At 52.0% G+C, this 21,616-nt stretch overlaps 1 protein-coding gene across 1 annotated transcript in view; it reads left to right on the top strand.

The window, feature by feature from the left end:
• The window catches only part of LOC136635196 (dapper homolog 2-like), a 21,676-nt gene extending 560 nt beyond the window's left edge, over window positions 1–21,116 (top strand). Inside the window, exons 2-4 of the mRNA XM_066610343.1 lie at window positions 15,053–15,326; window positions 17,938–18,180; window positions 18,788–21,116. Of these exons, the coding sequence (XP_066466440.1) occupies window positions 15,053–15,326; window positions 17,938–18,180; window positions 18,788–20,214 (1,944 nt within the window). The 3' untranslated portion in view covers window positions 20,215–21,116. The remainder of the gene's footprint in view (window positions 1–15,052; window positions 15,327–17,937; window positions 18,181–18,787) is intronic.
• The last annotated feature ends 500 nt before the right edge of the window (window positions 21,117–21,616 follow it).

Here is a 21,616-nt window from a genome sequence, read left to right as displayed (position 1 = left end):
CCCCGTGGGACACAGTGTGTGGGGCTGACTTCTGAGTAGACCTGGGGAGGGGGCTTCCCAGGGTGCCTCCCCCTCCCAGCGCAGCCCTCCAGCTGCGAGGCAGGGCTGAGCAGTTTAATCCGGGCTGATGGATGCCTTTGGAAATTCCGGTGCACGCTCCGGGTTGGAAGGGCTGAGCTGGGCGCCCCCCAGCCCCTCTGGGGCTGGTTTCTTTCTTCCAGGCTGGATTAGGGGTGCAATTGACCAGAGATGATTGAAACTGACAACAGGCTTTGGGGCTTCTGGGGAGGCGACACTGGGCAGCACGGGCTGTGATCTTGTGCGCACTTACCTGGGAGTAAGCTCCATGGAAGACAATGGGGCTTACTTCTGAGTTGAAAGGCAGCGGTGCAATTGACCACAAAGAGGATTGAAACTGACCACAGAGTTTGGGGCTTCTGGGGAAGCGATCCTGGCACACTTACCTGGGAGTAAGCTCTGTGGAGGACAATTGGGCTTACTTCTGAGTAGAAAGGCAATTGACCAGAGAAGATTGAAACTGACCACAGAGTTTGGGGCTTCTGGGGAAGCGATCCTGGCACACTTACCTAGGAGTAAGCTCTGTGGAGGACAGTTGGGCTTACTTCTGAGTAGAAAGGCAATTGACTAGAGAGGATTGAAACTGACCACAGAGTTTGGGGCTTCTGGGGAAGCGATCCTGGCACACTTACCTGGGAGTAAGCTCTGTGGAGGACCATTGGGCTTACTTCTGAGTAGAAAGGCAATTGACTAGGGAGGACTGAAACTGACCACAGAGTTTGGGGCTTCTGGGAAAGCGATCCTGGCACACTTACCTGGGAGTAAGCTCTGTGGAGGATAATTGGGCTTACTTCTGAGTAGAAAGGCAATTGACCAGAGAAGATTGAAACTGACCACAGAGTTTGGGGCTTCTGGGGAAGCGATCCTGGCACACTTACCTAGGAGTAAGCTCTGTGGAGGACAGTTGGGCTTACTTCTGAGTAGAAAGGCAATTGACTAGAGAGGATTGAAACTGACCACAGAGTTTGGGGCTTCTGGGGAAGTGATCCTGGCACACTTACCTAGGAGTAAGCTCTGTGGAGGACAATTGGGCTTACTTCTGAGTAGAAAGGCAATTGACCAGAGAAGATTGAAACTGACCACAGAGTTTGGGGCTTCTGGGGAAGCGATCCTGGCACACTTACCTAGGAGTAAGCTCTGTGGAGGACAATTGGGCTTACTTCTGAGTAGAAAGGCAATTGACCAGAGATGATTGAAACTGCCAACAGAGTTTGGGGCTTTTGGGGAATAGATCCTGGGCAGCCCAGGATCCTGTGCACACTTACCTGGGAGTAAACTGGCACACAGTTGGGCTTACTTCTGAGCAGACATGGCTAGGCTGGTGCTGCTTGTTCCTTACAGGTTTACTCAGAAGTCAGCCCCACCTGCTTGCCAAAAGGTTTCTCCCCAAACCTTTGTGCAAAGTCCAGAGACTGGAGGGTCCAATCCAAAACATGCTTTCCCTTGAGTAAACCTCACTGAACACCTCTTCCTTTTGAGTAGACAGACTTCGGCTGGCAATGCAAGCCCTCCTAAGTCTTGGCCTGCAAGGATCTCCTTGCTTGCGGTGTGATGCTATGCATGTTGACCCAAAAGTAAGTCCCATTCTCTTAAATGAGTCTTACTGCCAGTGAACTGTGCCTTCCTTCATCCCAATATCAGAGTCCAAGCAGAGCAATCCTATCACTTCTGTTTGGTCTTAAGAAAAGCACTCCCTGACCTGGGCGCCCGATTTTAAGATGCTAAAGCAAGTTATTTTCAACATGTCCATCTCATGGCATAGTGATAAGGCATGGAAATTGTCGATTGGTTTTTGGACAATTGACAAGGTACACCGCACTGCTGGCGGGGGGGGGGCTCACATCAGATAAATATCCCCCCCCCCAAAACTTCTGCAGCACCCCTGTGGACTGTTTGAAAATCACTAAAGCAGGGGTCTACAAACCCCGGCCCCGGGGGTCAGATGTGGCTCACAAGTGAGCTTCTATCTGGCCCACGGACAGCCTCTGATCCCCTGAGCCTCGGGCCCAGTTGACCAAACACAAGCGGAGTTGTGCTTGTGGGGTGGGGGAATGGGGTTCCGTTTACGTGTATGCTTTATTGGGCTGTGTTGGTGCTTAGGTTAAATCCTGGACTTTTGAGCCCATCCATTCATTTATTCCTTCATCTAAGTTCCATCTCTAATGTATTTACTTATATTAATTTTTTTTCTGGCCCTCAACACTGTTCCAGATATTTGATGTGGCCCTTCGGCCAAAAAGTGCTCTAAAGGATCAGCCTGGCAATCACAGTTGACTTGCGCCCAAAGAGCGCGCAGGAGAAAATGACACGGTCCCGTTGGCCGGAGAGTACCAAATGCTCGCCTTGCCGGTCTGATCCTGTTGGACGCTCCCAGTGGCCACTGGTGTGAGAACATATTTGGGAGCGCTTGACACGGCCTGGTGACATGGTAACTGCCGGAGAGACCTTGAGCACACACCCTTGGCTCCTGCGCACATGTTGACAAGCAGTTTAATGTTCAAAGCCGCCGGACCCAGGGTCAAACGTTATCTACCTCGGGGCGTACCACACTGTTTCGCGTTGCGCCAGAGCCATGTTTCAGACATATATCCAAATCAAAATATTGTAACGTTATAAACATTAGACCAATGTTTTTCAGCCAGTGTGCCGTGGCACATTAGTGCACCACGCTTGGCCTGCAGGTGTGCTGTGGGAGTTTGGGGAAGCGTCATGTATTAGCAGGGCTATTGGATGTGAGCCCTCCACCGGCGGTGCGGTGGGCTTTGCCAATTGTTTAAAAAGATAATAATCAACGCTGTGCCCTGAAAATTTTAGCACCTTGTCAGTGTGCTGTGAGATGAAAAAGGCTGAAAATGGCTACATTAGAACATTTCTCCCCCACCTTTTGCCAAGCCCACCCTTGACATGGTGACCCTTGATGGTGGCTGTGTGCAGGGGTGGGGGGCTTGTCCCAAGCTTGGGACTTATTCTGCACCCTCCTTCCCACAGTGGACAACCACACTGTGCCCAAAATGCCCGCCCGCCCCTGCTGCCACCCTGGCCCTCTCCGCTTCCAGGAAGTGGGGCCCAAGTGCAAAGTACCACTGACTGAGAAGCACTGATCGACACAGACTGGGCCGGGATTTCAGGCCCTAGTCTTTCCCGGCCCTATGTAGAGACACTGCCAGGGAATGAACCCAGGTATGAATCACGGGCTCCCCCACTGAACTGTGGGCCTGCTTCCAGAATCACATTCAGCCCATCTCAATCAGTGCAACCATTCTCAATGATCTCAGACACGGGGACTTTCCCGGTCCTGTCTGGAGATGAAGCCTGCAAACTTCTGCAGCTGCTTGTATTGCTGAGCTACATCTTCCCCACCCCACCCCATCAAGGTCCATTTAGCCCACCAGGTTAGTGGATCTCGGTGACACAAGGGCAAGCAAGTTGGACTATACCAATCTGAGGTCGGAAGCATTTATTTTATTTGTTTACCTTTCTGTCTCCTCCAAGGAGCTCAGGGTGGTGTACATATTTCATTCCCTCCTTTTGGTCTCACAACAACCCTGTGAGGTAGGTGAGGCTGAAAGGGAATGACTGGCCCAAGGTTACCCTAGAAGCATCATGGGTAACCCTAGTGCAGAGTTGGGCAGCCTTGCCATTCACGGGTGGCACCCAGGCTAATTCCTGATGGATTGTTCAGTGCTTCTGAACAATCTGGGCTTGTGCGCCCTGATTGCTGTGTGTTGCATTGCTCCCTCATTGCAACAGGGGAGCAAGCAAGGTGCCAGGTCCTTGCCTGGGGGGGCAGAATAAGTATGGGGGCAGAGGAAGGAGAAATTTGGAGACTTGTGGAAGTGAAGTCAGTCAGTCAGTCCTGGGGAGGGGAGCCAGGAAGACAGGGCAGGTGTGTGGAGCTGCAGACGTGGCAGATGGGTAATTAATGACCGAGAAAAGCTTCAGAGAGAAGGAGGAAGGGAGGGGACTTGGGGGAAGCTGTGAGTGTGGGGATTGTGGGAGGGAGCAGGGGGGATAGTCTTGAGCATGGATGGTGAGCAGGAGATAGATGGAACTTTTGGGGGGAGGGGTCTGATTGGACCCACCATGTGCCTGGCTTCGCCGGAAGCCAAATGTTTACATCGCGCATAAATATCTGATCTGGATGATCTTAATTTATCTGGAATAGCCACCCCCCCCTCCATGATTCTCCGATGGCAGCCACAGCTGTGTGTCGGAATCAATCCATCAACCTGCGCACAGAAGGACATGGGAAGGTGGGGCGGGGGAGCCCCCCTCATCCTCCCCCGGTTTGTCAGTGACCAAAGAATCTTGGTGAGAAGGACCGCCTGCCGTATCTCCAGGGAATTCGGGGAGTAGCTGGAACCGTAAGGACAGTTATGAACTGCCAGGCTAAGACTGTTGTGTGGCTTGGAAGCTGGTGTAGTCTTTTGGGCTTCTCTTCCCAGCGAGATAGAGGAGAAAAAAGTATGCAGGCTTTCAATTAACACTTGGCTCTTTGGCAGGCCATAAACTCCTTCCCTTGAATCCATCTTTTTCTTCAGCCTCAGATGTATCATGTGTCAATGAGTCCCGCTGGCTAGTCTCATGCAATCTGTGGACTGGGAGTTCTGATGACTATCAGCGCCAAGTTTCAAGGTGCAGTGGTGGGAAAGGGGTATCTCCCGCTGGTGGGCTTCCCAGAGGTGGGAAAACAGGATGCTTGGCTAAGAGCCAAATCCTCTCCAACTTTCCAGCCCTGGTGTCGCAGTGCCAACGAGGTGTGCGCTATAACCTGCAGTGGGAGGGCGGTTGTGAAGGAAAGGGAACATTTATAACTGGATCTTGGGGTCTGATCCAGCAAGGGCTCCTCTTCTGTAAATGGAATTTGAGAGAATCGTGCAGGAGGCAAGGCCGATCAAGGATTTGCGGCCGCAATGTGAAACCTCCATGTTCAGGGGAAATCTATCTGTGAATGCCAAGCGCTGGAAACAGACAGCAAGGAGAGGCCTCTGTTTTTGATGCCGGACTCCAAAAGTCCAGTGGGCTGCTGCCAGAAGCGGGGATGAAGGGCATGATCTAGCAGGGCTGATCTGATCCACTTATGTGCAAAACTCCGGTATCGCTCGGCGGATTTCAGCAGGCTGGGAGGAAGTGGTCTTTCCTCCTGGCCCCCTCCCCTGTTTCCAAATACCAAAAGCTCACTGAATCGTTTGTCCGGCTCCAGCTTTGTTTGGATTTGAGATTTGCATCTGCAGAAATTTAAAAAAAAAAACCTTTTGTGCAATCCAACCCCCACCCAGATGGTGGGAGGGCAGGCACTCTCCAGAACCCTTCTGATCTCCAAGCCTTTGCCTGCCCCAGCACTGCCGAGGAGGCCCCAGAGGAAGCAGGTGGGTGTTGGCTGACAGTCCCCACCCAGGTGTGTGTGCAGGGCAGGTGGGGGGCGGTGACCCAAAACAAAGCACCTGCTGTTCAGGACACACACTTCCTCCTTGGCACAGCTGCTGCTGTCAACCCCAGCTTAAGGGAAGGAAGGCCCAGATTCTGAGGCCTGCTCTGCGCTCAGCCCAGAAGTGACATCATTGCCAAGAGGGTGGCTTCCCCCTTGCGGGTGAGGCACCCCTTGTGCACCTAGAATCCTAGAGCTGGAGGGGACTCCTAAGGTCATCTAGTCCAACTGGTGCGGTCTGTACCCCTAGTGATGCCATGGGTGTCTTGTGACACCATCTGGGGTTGAACCTGAGGTTTTGTGCTTGCAACAAAGGGGTTTCACCTCTACCCCTTCTGACAGAGCAGCTCCAAATCCCCTGATGCAATGGGCCACCTTGTTAGTCTTGAAGGCAGATAATTGAACCCTGAACCCCGGCGAGGGTTCACGGTTTGGTGGCTGGGTGCCTGTTTTGCACACGGAATGTCCCAGCTTCAAAACACCCTGCGGCTGCTGAGCAGTGCCCAGCAATGCTAAGCTTGCTGGACCAAGGGCCAGACTCCGTAGGAGGCCGCACCATATAGTCCAATAACTGGCTTAGAGATGTTGTTTTCACGCTGAAGCCAGACCCCAAATCTCTGACTCGGCCAGAGCCAAATTCCTCTCCTCCACCCCAAAAGGTCATGGGGTTTGCTGGACACAGGTCACAAATCCGGCTCTCGGCCTGCCGTAGCCTGGTCTGTGTTTTCATTCTTCTCTTCTGTTTTAGATTCAGCGGCCTGCAACTGGTTTGTAAAAATATTTTTTTTTTCCCCAAACCTAAGCAGCCAAGGGGCAAACACAGAGAAATGTGTTTCCTTATGAGGAAAGGCTACGGCGTTTGGGCCTCTTCAGCCTAGAAAAGAGACGCCTGAGGGGGGACGTGATTGAGACATACAAAATTATGCAGGGGATGGACAGAGTGGATAGGGAGATGCTCTTTACACTCTCACATAATACCAGAACCAGGGGACATCCACTAAAATTGAGTGTTGGGCGGGTTAGGACAGACAAAAGAAAATATTTCTTTACTCAGTGTGTGGTCGGTCTGTGGAACTCCTTGCCACAGGATATGGTGCTGGCGTCTAGCCTAGACGCCTTTAAAAGGGGATTGGACGAGTTTCTGGAGGAAAAATCCATTATGGGGTACAAGCCATGATGTGTATGCGCAACCTCCTGATTTTAGAAATGGGTTAAGTCAGAATGCCAGATGTAGAGGAGGGCACCAGGATGAGGTCTCTTGTTATCTGGTGTGCTCCCTGGGGCATTTGGTGGGCCGCTGTGAGATACAGGAAGCTGGACTAGATGGGCCTATGGCCTGATCCAGTGGGGCTGTTCTTATGTTCTTATGTTCTAAATGGACACGCATACACATTCATGACACTGGAAGGCAAACTTCTGTTGCAATCCTGTGCATTCATTCCTGGGAGTCAGCCCCAGTTGACACCGTGGAACTTACTTCTGAGTAGACAGGCCTAGAGGCTTATGCTAGAACTCTTGCGAGACTGGTCTTTTTTGGAGCAGGTTGCAGGTTTTTAAATACAGGCGAGGGTGCACAAGGCTTGTTCTGTATGTAATGCTCTAAGCCAGTGTTTCTCAAACCGTGGGTCCACTAGGTGGGTCTCGAGCCAATTTCAGGTGGGTCATGTAGCACCTAGCTCAGCCACCACTGAAAATGAGATGGCTTGACACCTTCATAGTCACAGACAGTCCACCTCGGAATATAAGCCGCCGGGGAACCAAACCACCTGAAGTGTAACCTCCATGTTCAGGAGCAGTCTACCTTTAAATACAGAGAAGAAACAGGAGATCATCCCCTTTGAGTCTTGGAACTTCCAGGAGGCAACCTAACTGGTCCCCTTTGGCCAGCATCCTGGAAGCAGCATGCCAGCATTGGCTGGAAAGGAGGGAGGGCTGTGTGGCTGGAGAAGGACCCAAGTCTGCCTTGACTTCCAAGCTGGAATGTTTGAATTCTGAGCTATGCGAAATAACAGCACAAGTGCGCTGTGTCGTGGGACCTTTGGCTTAGGTTTGAAGCCTAAATCCATGATGTCACTTCCAGCCATGACATCACTCCCAGCTAATGACATCACTTCCGACATGTCCTGACAGATTGTCATTCTCAAAAGTGGGTCCCGGTGCTAAAGTGTGAGAACCACTGCTCTTAAGTAGATAATGCAGTTATCAAAGGGCACAGTCCGAAGCAGGTCTACTCAGAAGCAAGTCCTATTTTGTTCAATGGGGCTTACTCTCAGGAAAGTGTGGTTAGGATTGCAGCCATACCGAGTTAGGTTTCTGAGAGATTTGGGGCCTTAGTTAGAATTAGATGATTTTGTTTTCACCTGTGGATAATTCAGATCTTTTACTTAGCTGGACTTCACAAATGTTCTCTGATTTCTGACCATTTAAATCTTGCATCTTTGTTGGATGTATAGGATTTTCAGTGCCCTCCTTTGTGTGTCTACCTGGACTCACTGAGTTCAATGGGTCAAGCTCCCAGGTAAGGATGTATAGGACTGCAGCTCAGATTGTCTACTCTGAACCTGCTCACAGCTGCCATTCTGCTTACACCCATGACAGGATCGGAGCCTTACTCTCAAGTAAGGTGCGTAAGCAGGCTTACTTGGCTCATTTCTCTTTGCAAATCACATTGTGGCAGTCCTAGACGCACTTTCCTGGGAGTAAGGCTTGTTGAACGCAACGGAGCTTACATCCAAGTAGACACGCTCTGCTCATCTCACACTAGTAAAACTCAAGCAAGCAAACCATCAAAATATGAATCTTCTTATGTTCATCTCCACTAAAATGGAGTGTCAGGAGAGTTAGAACAGACAAAAGAAAATATTTCTTTACCCAGCATGTAATTAGTCCATGGGACTCCTTGCCACATGATGGCACCTGGCCTAGATGCCTTTAAAAGGAGATTGGACAGATTGATGGAGGACAATGTCCATTCCCAGGTTACAAGCTGTGATGGATATACACAACCTCCTGGGAGTGACAACAGGAGGTAGGGATCTTGTTGTCTTGTGTGCTCCCTGGGGCATTTGGTGGGCCACTGTGAGATACAGGAAGCTAGACTAGATGGGCCTATGATTCCCCTCCCAGCTGGCAGCCATACCCAGAAATGGGCTATGTCAGATGCAAGGGAAGGCACCAGGATGAGGTCTCTTGTTATCTGGTGTGCTCCCTGGGGCATTTGGTGGGCCGCTGTGAGATACAGGAAGCTGGACTAGGTGGGCCTATGGCCTGACCCAGTGGGGCTGTTCTTATGTTCTTAACTACAATTCCCAGGAGGCCTTGCAGGTCTCTTGTTATCTGGTGTGCTCCCTGGGGCATTTGGTGGGCCGCTGTGAGATACAGGAAGCTGGACTAGATGGGCCTATGGCCTGATCCAGTGGGGCTGTTCTTATGTTCTTAACTATAATTCCCAGGAAGCCTTGCAGGTCTTCTTGTTATCTGGTGTGCTCCCTGGGGCATTTGGTGGGCCACTGTGAGATACAGGAAGCTGGACTAGATAGGCCTCTGGCCTGATCCAGTGGGGCTGTTCTTATGTTCTTAACTACACTTCCCAGGAAGCCTTGCAGGTCTCTTGTTATCTGGAGTGCTCCCTGGGGCATTTGGTGGGCTGCTGTGAGATACAGCAAGCTGGACTAGATGGGTCTTTGGCCTGATCCTGCAGGGCTCTTCATAAGTTTTTATGTGGGCATAAGTTTTTATGTGGGGTTTTACACGGTGAGGAAAAAGGACATTTATTTTGTGTGAAACTGTCCCAAAAGAGTCTGATTCAATTCCTCCAATGCTTTTATTATTTTTCACATGTTTATACTGCCCCCTCCTCCAAGAAGCTCAGGGTGGCATCGTTCCTCCCCTCCTTTTGTCCTCACAACAACCCTGTGAGGTAGGCAAGGCTGAGAGAGAATGACTGGCCCAAGGTCACCCAGGAAGCTTTGTGGGGGGCGAGGATTTGAACCTGGCTTTTCCACGTCTGAGTCCAGCTCCCAAACCACTACACCCGTTCTATCGCTTGGTGCCTCAGCTGGAGAGGCGCAAAAGCAACAGCCAATGAGCTTGATCCTGAATTTTTCCGCTCCCACAGCCCTCTTTGCAAAGGCGATCTGTGTTTTCTTGGTGCCAGGCATGCAAACATTCAAATCAGGAATGCTTGCAAGTCCTGTCCCTCCGCCCTGTCAAACAGAGAGTATTTATGGGAGAAGGAGCTCCTGGACCAAGGGACAGATGGCAGCTGGCCCTGGACTCCACCCCTGGAGGGGAGAGGCTGGGGCACACACCCGCAGATCTAATCATGTACAAATAGCTTTATCTTCCCGACAGGCTGACGGTTCAGCGGCCCCATGAAATGCGAGATGTTTGCATTGGGGGGCGGCGGCTGGAGCTGTTAGGAGGGGGGGCTCTGACAGGTGGGCTTAGGTGGGCCTCCAAACTACATGGGAATAGGGGGAAGGAAAGACCTAGCGAGCAAGGGGGCCACATGCAGCAGGGTCCCTGAGTGGAGGAACTACCCCAGAATTCTTGACACTGCCAGAGGGGATTCAGGGATTGCTGACTTTGGCTTGGATAGATGGCCTTCAGCTCCTCTCTGTCCATGCTCTGTCTGCCTGAGGTAGTGGCTATAGAACAACTGTCCGTGTTCCTACGAATTTGGCAGGATGCTCGTCTTGGAACTGCAGCTCCTTCCCTGCAGGGCGGGCACATCCAAGATGGGCTGGCCCTGGGTCACCTTGGGTGGCAAATGGTCAGCAGGTGGCTACTCTCCTCCATCCACCTGCCCACCTTCAGTGCTCCTCCTCCCACTTTGTGGATTCAACAAGGAAGAGTGGCACAGAGGAACTGTGGCGGAGAGTGGTGGGCTAGAGTGGTGTCCGAGAAGGGTAGAGGAAAGAAGAGTGGTAGGCTAGAGCGTCCGAGAAGGGTAGAGGAAAGAAGAGTGGTGGGCTAGAGAGTCCGAGAAGGGTAGAGGAAAGAAGGGTGGTGGGCTAGAGTGTCCGAGAAGGTAGAGGAAAGAAGAGTGGTGGGCTAGAGTGACTGGGATTTTTAGCTTGGAAAAATAGTGATTTGGTGGAAGTGACTGAGACTTAGAAAATTATGACGTGAAGGGAGGAGGATGAGTTTTTCTTCCTCTTTCACAGGACTAGAGAGTCATCTAACAAAATGGTTAAAAAAAAAGTATTCACACAGCATTCACTTTAGGGCCCGATCCTATCCAACTTTCCAGCATCGGTGCAGCCGCAATGCAGCCCCAAGGTAAGGGGACACATGGTGAACACCCCTGCACCTCAGGACGCAATGCATGCCCCATTGGTACAGCTGCACCAGCACTGGAAAATGGGGTAGGATTGGACCCTTAGGCTGCCACCCTAACCACACTTTCCTGAGAGTAAACCCCATTGAACAAAATAGGACTTACTTCTGAGTAGACCTGGTGAGGCACAGGTCTGTCTGTGGCCCTCCTTGCCACAAGATGTGTGTCAGCCCCTAACTTGAATGGCTTGAAAAAGGGGGATTGGACAAATTCATGGGGAACTAAATCTATAAAGGGCTACTAGACAGGATGGCGATACAGAGCCTCCAGCTTCAGTGGCAGTCTACCTCTGGATCCCAATTGCAGGGGAGTGATGGTGGGAGAGGGGCCTGCTTTTCTCTCCTGCTTGCGGGCTTCCCAGAAGCAGCTTATGGGCAGCTGTGGGGAAAAAAAGAATGCTGGACTGGTGTAACTGGGCACTGCTTAGAGACCTGTGTTTAAACCTTCCTTTGGTCTTCTTTGCCACAGTGCTCCTTATCTCTCAACTGGGAGCTGCAGTGATCAGGTTCTCCGAAAAGCAAACAAGATCTTGGGGGGGAGGGGGGTTGCTTGTCAAGGCGCACTCTGCACTCCGCTGGCAAGGAAGTATTTTGCTCAGACAACATGTAATTAACTTATGGAATCCGTCGCCCCCAGTGGTGGCTGTGGCCGCTGGTTTTAGAGGGCTTTGGAAATGGGATTAGACAAATCCCATGATGGATACGTCTGTCAGTGGCTATTAAGTTGCTGGAGTTGGCTCTGCCAGACACAGCGGCAATATAGTTCTGATTTCCCCAATGATGGGGGTCAGACAGCAGAATTAAAATTTTTCATGGGTTTTGCCATTGCTTGCCTTCGCTTATGACAACCCTGTGAGGTATATTATTCCCATTTTGCAGATGGGGAAGACTGAGGCCGAGAGGGTGTGGCTTGCCAAAGGCCCTGTCTTAAGCGTGGCAGAGGCAAGATTCAAACTGGGGGGGATCCCAGTTGGCAGCTCAGTTCCTTCATCGCTACGGTACGTCCAAGAGGACTGAGAAAGACCCCTGCATGTGACCGTGGAGAGCCACGACCGGGCAGAGTGGAGAGTGCCGAGTTCCAGGGTCCAGTGATCTGACTTTATGTGTAGAAACGTTAGCTGAGGCCCTGTAGTTCAGCAGCAGAGCCTATCCTTCCCAGGGTCAATCTCTGGGTGGCATCTCCAGCCAGAATTGAGAAAGACCCCTTGCCTAATACCTGGAGAGATGCTGCCAGTCAGTGCTTGACAATGCTGAGCTAGCCAGACTCAGTATGGCAGCATCACATAAGGCCTCCTGGAAATCTCTGGTTAGCCATGCCTCCAGCTTCAGTGGCAGTCTACCTCTGGAACCCCGTTGCAGGAGAGTGACAGGGCGCTAAATGTGATGGATTGGTTATAAGGATAATATTGTTGTTGGCAACCTTCAGTCTTGGAAGACTATGGTGTCACGCTCTGCATGGTGGTTCTGGAACAGAGTGTCCTCTCCAGAGCGCGAAGCCTGGGTAAAGTAGGTACGGAGGATAGGCTGTTACCCATGCAGCAAATCCCCCCTCTCCACGTCTCTGGAATGGTCCAATGGAAAGGCAGAGGCCAATACGGTTGGTTCCAGCGGCGTCGCAGGAGTTGCCAGAATGTGACTGTGTTCAGCCACGAACTGCCTCAGGGACTCCGGCTCCGGATTTTGCCTCGAGGTTGATTCCTGAAGCCTTTTCCGTAACTGGACGTAGCCACAAGGCAGTGGAGGTTTGGGACCAGAGTTTTCCTTCTCTCAGATGAGCTGCCTTCCCAGGCTGACGAGTCCCATCTACCCGGTGGCTGTTTAGTCGCCTCTTAGGACAAGTACAGCCAAACTGAGGGCCTATTCTTATCCCCAGCCCCCAGGGGTAAGGATAATATTAGTTGGCAACCTTCAGTCTCGAAAGACTATTACACCTCTCTTATTCACTATACAAGTTTTACAATAGGCTATCGCTTTAGAAAGCGATCGGTTTTTTGAGTGACAGGACCATGGCGCCCCAGACATTGGTGTCCCAATATATGTCTGTTTATAGTAGATGTCCCTTTTCTATTTTTAAAATGCAAAGGTAGGGTTAGAGTTAGGACTAGAACGAGAGGCAATCCAGAAAGCACCCTTGGCTGGCACACTTCCCTTGCGCTGGCCGATGACCGTTGCAAAAAAAAATGCCATAAAGCACATTCACAATGATGTAAGAGGAGGAAGCTGGCACAAGGGCATGTGTTGGCCTCCCGCCACCAGCGCAAGCCCTGTTGGATCTGCGCAATGGTAAGTTTGGACTGGCTGTGTTAGGCCGGCAAGGGGGTCTGGGGGGAGCCAAGGGGAGAGAGGGAGGGAGGTGTTTCAGCTGCGGGGGAGGCGGACGGTGGGTGAGCAGGGATGGGGCAAGGATCTGGCACATCGATCCTAGTCTTGGGCAGCCCAGGGCTGCTCGGATCTGCCCCACCTCTTTAGGCGATGCAGATCCAAGTAGCCCCATTGGATCTGCTGCAACTTTACCCGAGGTACGGAGAAGAGATTCCCCTTTCCCTTGGGCTGAGCTGCTTTTGGCCTCATCCCTGCTCTGGAAGCGGGGCAGGCCTTTGACCTGCCTACTCTGGGGCAGGTTAAGGTGGGGCTGTAAGGATAGAGAACCATGCGGTTTGCTTCCCAGTTATAGTTTGTTTGTTGCCCAGTTATAGTGGGATGTAAATAACTGGGACGCCAAAAAAAGTGGGACACAAATGTCCAAGGAAACCAGTGACTGGGGTACAAGTTACCAGAACCCAATTGTCCAGGATGCAAATCCCCTAGTTGTGGTTTCTTGTATGGCAGGATCTCTGCTACTGCTTGGTGTCTGTTTTTAAAAACTACATACAAACTGTCTATTGAGGGGTTTTAATACAGCAAGTGTATCCAGGCTTCCTTGTTTTTGGTAGATGGCGGGGGGGTATGGCATAACAGAAGGGGGTTGACAAAATGGCAGCCGCGGATCAAGACCTTGCATGGGGGCTGGGAGGGCGGAGGCTGGGTGAAGGCCTGCATGTTCGCGCACGCACCCCGCACCCGCCGGCGGGCGGCGCATCAGCCGCATGGCACGTGTGCCCGGGGGGCTTTGCTTGATGCTTGGACGGGCAACCGGGAGGCTTGCAGACAATGGCGACAGCTGGCTGGCTTAGGAGAAGAAAGAGCAGCCGGGGGAGAGGAGGAGGAGGAGGTGGTCCAGGGGGGATTCATGTTTCGCTCCCACCGGCTCAGGAAAGGGGGATTTCCCCCCTTTCTTTGCCTGGATGAAGCAGCTGCCTGGACTGGTGGGGGAGGGAAGGCTGCATCGGCATGTCGCGGCACTGTCTCTGGGGCGCCCCACGGAGATCAAGAGATTGGGGAAGCGCCGTGCTTGGAGGCCAGGTGCAGGCTGAAGGGAAGGGGGGGCTGTGTGCACGTGTGGCGGGGGAATGAGCCTGTGCAGGCCACCACGGATGACTTGACTTGCAGCCTCTCCGTGGCCAAAGAGCCCCTCAGGGCAGCGCATTTTGTTGGCGGCCCTGTTGACGTCCTGTTTCTATAGGCCAATGAGGGTCACGTGATGTTGGCGCACAACCACCACCACCCATGTGCCATTTGGCCCCTCCTACCCTGCCCCTGGCTGTGGCATTCCTCTGGGGGGTTGCAAGCAGTGGAGTACCTCTGCCCAGTGGCAGCCACCTGTTTCATCTCATGGCGCACTGACAAGGCGTTTAAAATGTTCAAGGAGCGGCATTAGTTTTCGGACAATTGACAAGGCACACCACACTACCGGTGGGGGGCTAACTTCCCCCCTATGGCCCTACTAAGAAATGAGCCTCCCCCAAACTACCGCAGCACATCTGCGGACCATCCACGACACACCAACGTGCACACCTGTTGAAAATCAGTGCTCTGAGAGATGCCACATCGGGAGCCTTGGGGAGGACACGCAATAGGGTCTGGCAGTTGGTTTGTGGAGCTCTGTTGCTGCCACCGTCTACTCCTGCCACTGCAGCAAGCCCCACATATGTTGTGGTGGGCAGCAGGGAGTGCTGAGTGCCCCCCTAAGCCGCGGAGCTGAACCTCTGGCCAGATCACGTCCACTGTAATTTGTAATCCCACCAGCGTGGAGGCCCAGCGCCAACGCCTTTCCCCTCCCAGCCACCGTGATGTGCCTTTCCAATGTCAATTCTTTTCCTTACGCAGGATGACCAAAGCAGCCTGGCCGGGAACAAGCTGCCCCCTTCGACCAAGCTGGACAGGAGCAAGTCCGAGGACCTGCTGGGGGGACCCCCAAAATCGTGCGTCTCGTACTGCTCGTCGGACGACATCGAGACTGATTCCCGGGCACGGGCAGGAGACGGACCTGACAAGACCTGCCTAGGGTTGCGGATGGCCAATGAGCAGCTCTGCTTCCCCAAGAAAGCTGGTGGGGGTGACCCCCAAGAGATACTGGAGGCGGACTCCAGGCCTAGCTCAGGTATGTCTGTTCCAGGCACGAAAGCCAGGTGGCGCAATTTTGTTCCAAAACTGCACCAGGGGCAGAGGCGTCACTAGGACTTGCGCCACCCGGTATGGGAGGTCAGCATGTCACCCCTAAGGTGGACCTCCTCCCATGCAGTGGGCGGGGCAAAAACCCAGGTACCATCTCCCTGCCCCTGCTGGGTTTTTGGCCATACCTTTTGATAGATTAGAGCAGTGTTTCTCAAACCATGGGTCGTGAGCCCATTTCAGGTGGGTTCCCCATTCATTTCAATATTTTATTTTTAATATATTAGACTTGATGGTACCATAGTATGTAAATACATTTGGGGAAGTGTTACAGACCTGTACTTTTAACAGGCTGCTATGTATATGTTTTTAACAATGATAGTCGCCCGGAGAGCTTTCACACTGGCAAGGTGTAACGCTCTTCCATCAGCCTTGTTAACGGGCAAGTTCAGCGATATCCCCTACTTAGAGAGGAAATGCAAGTGTGGTAGGGATTGCGTTGAGACTTTAATGCATACCTTTTTTTACTGCCCGCTACATGTTGTGTCACGCAAGAAATTTCTAGGTCCATTGCTAGCTAGGATGCGGGGCTGGGAGGATTCAACCATGCTTCAGTCTCTCCTTTCCACTCCTGATCCTGAGACTCTGGATAATGTTGCTTCCTTTTTATCTGGGGTAATAGCCAGGCAGAGCCCTGGGACTCTGGGCAGTGACTGATGTTTATGCTTATGTTGTATTGTCTTTGTACATTCCTGTTCTGTTCTGTTCTTTCTCTGTATTTTATGCCAATAAAGGTCTTACTGAATGAACTGAATGATAGTCAATGGGACTTACTCCTGGGCAAGTGTGGGCAGGATTGCAGCCTAGGATTGTTAAGGTTTTCTTGCTTGATGATGTCACTTCTGGTCATGACATCACTTTCGGTGGGTCCTGACAGATTCTCATTCTAAAAAGTGGGTCCCCGTGCTAAAGGTGTGAGAACCAATGGAATAGATATATTTCAAAGAGGTTTGTTTCATTGCATTCTGCTGTAAGTTACACATTACTTACTTACTTCTCATTCTAAAAAGTGGGTTCCGGTGCTAAAAGGTTGAGAACCACTGATGTATGCCATTCAATGTGTAATTTACAGTAGAATGCAATGAAACATACCTCTTTGAAATATCTCTATTCCATTGGTTCTCACACCTTTAGCACGGGGACCCACTTTTTAGAATGAGAATCTGTCAGGACCCACCGGAAGTGATGTCATGACCAGAAGTGACATCATCAAGCAGGGAAATTTTTAACCATCCTAGGCTGCAATCCTACCCACACAGACCCAGGAGTAAGTCCCATTTACTCTCGTTGTTCAAAGAATATACATAGTAGCTTGTTAAAAGTACAGGTCTGTCACATTTCCCCAAATGCAGCCACATACCAGGGTAGCATCAAGTGTAATATATTAAAAATAAAATATTGAAATGAACGGGGACCCACCTGAAATGGGCTCACGACCCACCTGGTGGGTCCCGACCCATAGTTTGAGAAACACTGTTTTAAAAAATTATTAGCATGTACAATGTATGTTTTCTTCATCCGCATTTAAACAGAGAGGGGTGGGCATTGGTCAGACCTCACCTGGAGTACTGACATAAAGGTAATGCAGCACCAAAGTAAGGGAACAAAGATTCCCTTACTTTGAGGAGGCCTCTGTGAGTGACACCCACTGCAGGATGCAGCACACGTCCCATTGGCACCGCTATGCCAGTACTAGAAAGAACTGACATAAGGGGTTAAGGGTCGTCCCCCCTCCCAGTTGCACATGCCTGATCTTGACTGATCTCGGAAGCTAAGCAGAGTCAGGCCTAGTTAGTACTTGGATGGGAGACCGCCTGGGAATACCGGGTACTGTAGGCTTATACCATGATCTGGGAAGCTAAGCAGAGTCAGGCCTGGTTAGTACTTGGATGGGAGACCGCCTGGGAATACCGGGCGCTGTAGGCTTATACCATGATCTCGGAAGCTAAGCAGAGTCAGGCCTGGTTAGTACTTGGATGGGAGACCGCCTGGGAATACCGGGTGCTGTAGGCTTATACCATGATCTCGGAAGCTAAGCAGGGTCAGGCCTGGTTAGTACTTGGATGGGAGACTGCCTGGGAATACAGGGTGCTGTAGGCTTATGCCATGATATCGGAAGCTAAGCAGGGTCAGGCCTGGTGAGTAATTGGATGGGAGACCGCCTGGGAATACCGGGTGCTGTAGGCTTATACCAGAGTCTTTTGAGACTGAAGGTTGCCAACCAAGAGGTTAGGATTGCGCCCTTCGTCTCTTAGCCACTGTGGCTGGAATCCTAACCACACTTTCCTGAGAGTAAGCCCCATTGAACAAAATAGGACTTATTTCTGAGCAGACCTGGTTCGGCTTGTGCCCTGTGTTACACCAGTTAATTTTTATTTTTTTAAATACATTCACAACACAGTCTTGTGAATGTGTACTTAGAAGAAGGTCCTGTGGTGTCCAAATGCGGCTTACTCCCAGGAAAGTGTGTATAGGATTGTAGCTGTGCAAGCTCAGGTCTGCCTCACTGTATCTCATCCTCCCTTCTCCTCCCTCTTCAGGTTTTTATGAGACCAGCGAGATGGGCTCTCTGTCTGATTCCTGCGCCTCTATACACAGCGATGGGCCTGGGGGGTCCCGCGGCAGCGCTGGCTCCCTCTCTCAACTGCCGGGCCTACGGGAGAGCAGCTGTGTGCGGCCGCGCTCCACCGACGAGGCCGCGGTCCGTCTCCTGGACCTCCAGCTGCAGCGGCTTGCCTTGGCCAGCTCCCATGGCGCCGACACCCGGAGGCCTGTGTCGACAGGTGAGACGGCTTTCCCATGAAAGGGGCATCGGCTGCAGAGATCCTTGGGTGATTGAATCTCTGCTCTGTCCTTGCTGGGAGGGGAGCAGAACAATGAATGAATGAATGAAAGGGCATGATTTCTTAAGCAGGAGCATAAGGGTGTGTGAGTCTCTCTCTCTCTCTCTCTCTCTCTCTCTCTGGGGGAGTATGTGGGGGGTTACACCATGATTCTGCAGGAGAAAAAAATTAAAGAATGTTGTTTAAGGTGCCTAGCTGATACTGGAGACTCTCCTCTTTCAGTTTTAACAAATAAGTTTCTAGTCCTTATGGATGCAGGACAATGCTTGGGTGTGTGTATGCAATGCCTGTTGAATTTTCAGCAAGGCTGGGAAGAGGGGCCTGTGCTTCGGTCCAAGCCTGTGCGTGTCTGCTCAACTGAATTCAATGGAATTGGCATCATTCCCTCATGCCTTCTCTATAACCCTCTTTCTTTGGGGGTTCGGGGCGTGGGAGGTGGAGAAGTGATAGGGGCAGGTGTGTCACCAGGTGGTGGTGCTTGGCACTCCATAGGTGTATATTTTTGGCCCCCCCCCCTGTAACCTCCTTTTCCATGTTTTCTCCGCAGGTGACCTGGAGTTCCTCTTAGGAGAGTTAGCTCTGCCCCTCTCCAAGAATCCAAGCCTGCAGCTGCTCCAGTATAAGTCAGACCTGGTTTCCCGAAACACAAACGAAATCTACCACTACCCCAGCCCTTTGCACGCCGTGGCTCTCCAGAGCCCTCTCTTCACCAGCAGCCTGTCCCAGAGCTCATCTCAGGAGGACCTCGATGAGGGGACCCCGGAACTGGCCGGAGCCGACTCCCCAGAAACAGCCCCTGCGTGTTCCAAGGACCAGCAGAAAATCCGGCTAGATCGGTACATTGCCACTTTGGTGCTGCGGTACAAGTGCCGTTCCGTGGCGAACAGGACTGAGGCCGGATACCTTCCGGGCAACCAGAAGAGCTTGTCTATGCTGTCCGTCTGCAGTTCTGCGCTGGGCGCCAGCCAACTCCTCGCGCCGGCACCTGGCTGGAAGATTCGGCGGCGAATTTCCACTTGCTCCCACCTGCGCTCTCCGGAAGGTTCCGAAGGGACACGAGATTCTCAGGTTTTGGATGGTCAAGGAGATTTCACTCCCTTTCTAGAAATCAGCTCCATCCAGTCCAGCAGGACCAATCTTTCAAAGGCGTGTGAGCCGTTGGTGATGTCCCTCCCCGATCCTCTCCCACCCTATCAGGAACCATCGTTCGTTCCCTCCCCAAAGAAGCAACCCAACAGCTTGGAAAGAGGGGTTCTTGATTGGGGTGACGGAGCCGGTCATCGCATGGTCCAGCCTGAGACTCCTGTAAGAAAGGAGACGCCCCGGGTCGCCGTGGACTTCGACAGGCTGTACAAGGGGAAACACGCATCCCGGGACTTGGTGAAGGCAGCGGAGAAGCCGGAGAAGTCGGCGGAGAGGAGCTGGCTGAACCCCCGTGAGCTTTTGCGCCGGCTCAGTCTGCGCCGAAAGCCATCGGTCCGCACAGGGAGCCGGGCCCGTGCCAGCTCGGAGATCAACATCCACGTGGCGGCGGGGATGGTGTGCCACGGTGACCCCCACGCCGGGAAAGGCAAAGCGGTCAAGCCAAAATGGACATCTGTCTTGGAGATCTCCAGCAAAGCCTCCGGGCGGCCGCGCCTGAAAGCCCACACCTTCCAGCCGCCCCCAGGGCTGAGCCGCCACCTGGCCTTCTCCGCCAACTCTCCGCCGCCAGTGCGCTTCCTGGGCGGCAGCCAAGTCGACCTGCCGCCTCGGCAGCGGGCCCGCCTCTGCGAGGTGGACTCCACGAGTGCCGTCAGCCTGAACGGCGACTGGATCCTCCACCATCTTGGGGACCGGTGGCCCCGCAGCTCAGCCACCTTGGACTCGGCCGACCTCGCGGTTGGAAGTTTCAAGCTCCGACGCAGCCGCTCTTTCAAGGAGCTCAAGAGGATGATGTCCCGCTCTATCAAGAGCTCCAGAGCTGCCAAGTAACCCCCCCCCGCCCCAATGAACAGTCGCTCCATTGGGTGGCATGGCCAGGAAAGGGGGACAAGCTTGCTCCTCTCCTTGTGGGGCTTTCTCGACACTCCTAAAAGTCTGTTTATGTCTGGAAGAACTACACCGTTGTCTCCATGGATGCTGGAGGGTTCCTCCTGAGTCCATTCGTTCCCAGATTTATCTCCCTCCACTGCCTTTTGCTGGATCCAGCTTTCTGTTCAAACAGAAGTCTGGTGCCTCTTGATCTCCACCTGGCCTTCACAACCACAAAAGAATTGAGACGAGCTCTTGCCTAATGATGGAGATGTGGGGTCTTGCAACGGAACAGGCGTGAGGCACCCATAGAGGCTGGTACAGCCGTGCTCCTTTTCCTTCAAGGCCTCTTTCGTAGCGTCTGACACACCACCCGCTCCTCGCCCTCCAGATTTTGGCAGTCCCAAATCTGCCCTAGAGATGGACCCTAGAGGGCCACCGTTCATGGCTAGTGGAGGCCAAGTGTGGCTTGGCAGGCTACGTGAGATTGCAGATTGGCTTTCCAGCTTGCAGTCCCCCCCAAAACCAAAACTTATGCCCCTTTCTTACATAATAATATACCTCCCTTTTCCTACACAGGTGTTGCTTTCGGTGTTGGAGAAGTGTAATGGAAGACATAAGCCCAGGGAGTGGGCAGTTCTCTTGTTTTTTATTCTCCTTTGATCCCAAAGGGGTTCCATCAAGGAGCACCCAGTCCTCTTTCTGGAACTTTCTGTCTCGCGCTCCTAAGGGGCAATATGGGCAGGGGGACATGGTACATTCCTCAGTGCTCCCCCCCCATCCAAATGAGTTAAATATTGATGGCATGCAACATCAATGTAATATTCTTTTACTCCCCCTCTATTTTGCTCTCAGAAATTGTGAACCTCACCTTTTTTTTTTTTAATGTAATTGTTAGGAAATTAAACAAATAAGCAATTTAAATGTGTTCCTCTTCATTGTCCTTGGAAAGCCCCAGGCATGGAACAGAGGGTGGTGGAAGTCCTGACTGCCCCGGCGACTAACTGCTTCTGTTAAGAAACTCGACTTTTTGGATTTGCAACAGAGGTAGCAACTCTCAGAGGAATCTGAGGCTGATGTGTGCTTGAATGTCATGGCCAGAGCCCCAATTAGTTCTCAAACTTTTAGCTCTGGGACCCACTTTTCAGAGTGAGAATCTGCTGGTATTCATTTGCATCTTTTTAGATTGTGAGCCCTTTTGGGACAGGGAGCCATTTAGTTATTTGATTTTTCTCTGTAAACCGCTTTGTGAACTTTAGTTGAAAAGCGGTATATAAATACTGTTAATAATAATGGTTGGCAATCTTCAGTCTCGAAAGACTATGGTAGAAGCCTGCAGCACCCAGTATTCCCAGGTGGTCTC

The sequence above is a fragment of the Tiliqua scincoides genome, chromosome 15 (genome assembly GCF_035046505.1).
Source record: "Tiliqua scincoides isolate rTilSci1 chromosome 15, rTilSci1.hap2, whole genome shotgun sequence".
NCBI classification, from domain to species: domain Eukaryota; kingdom Metazoa; phylum Chordata; class Lepidosauria; order Squamata; family Scincidae; genus Tiliqua; species Tiliqua scincoides.
Note: the sequence above shows the minus strand (reverse complement) of the source record. Positions and strands in the feature narration are given on the sequence as shown.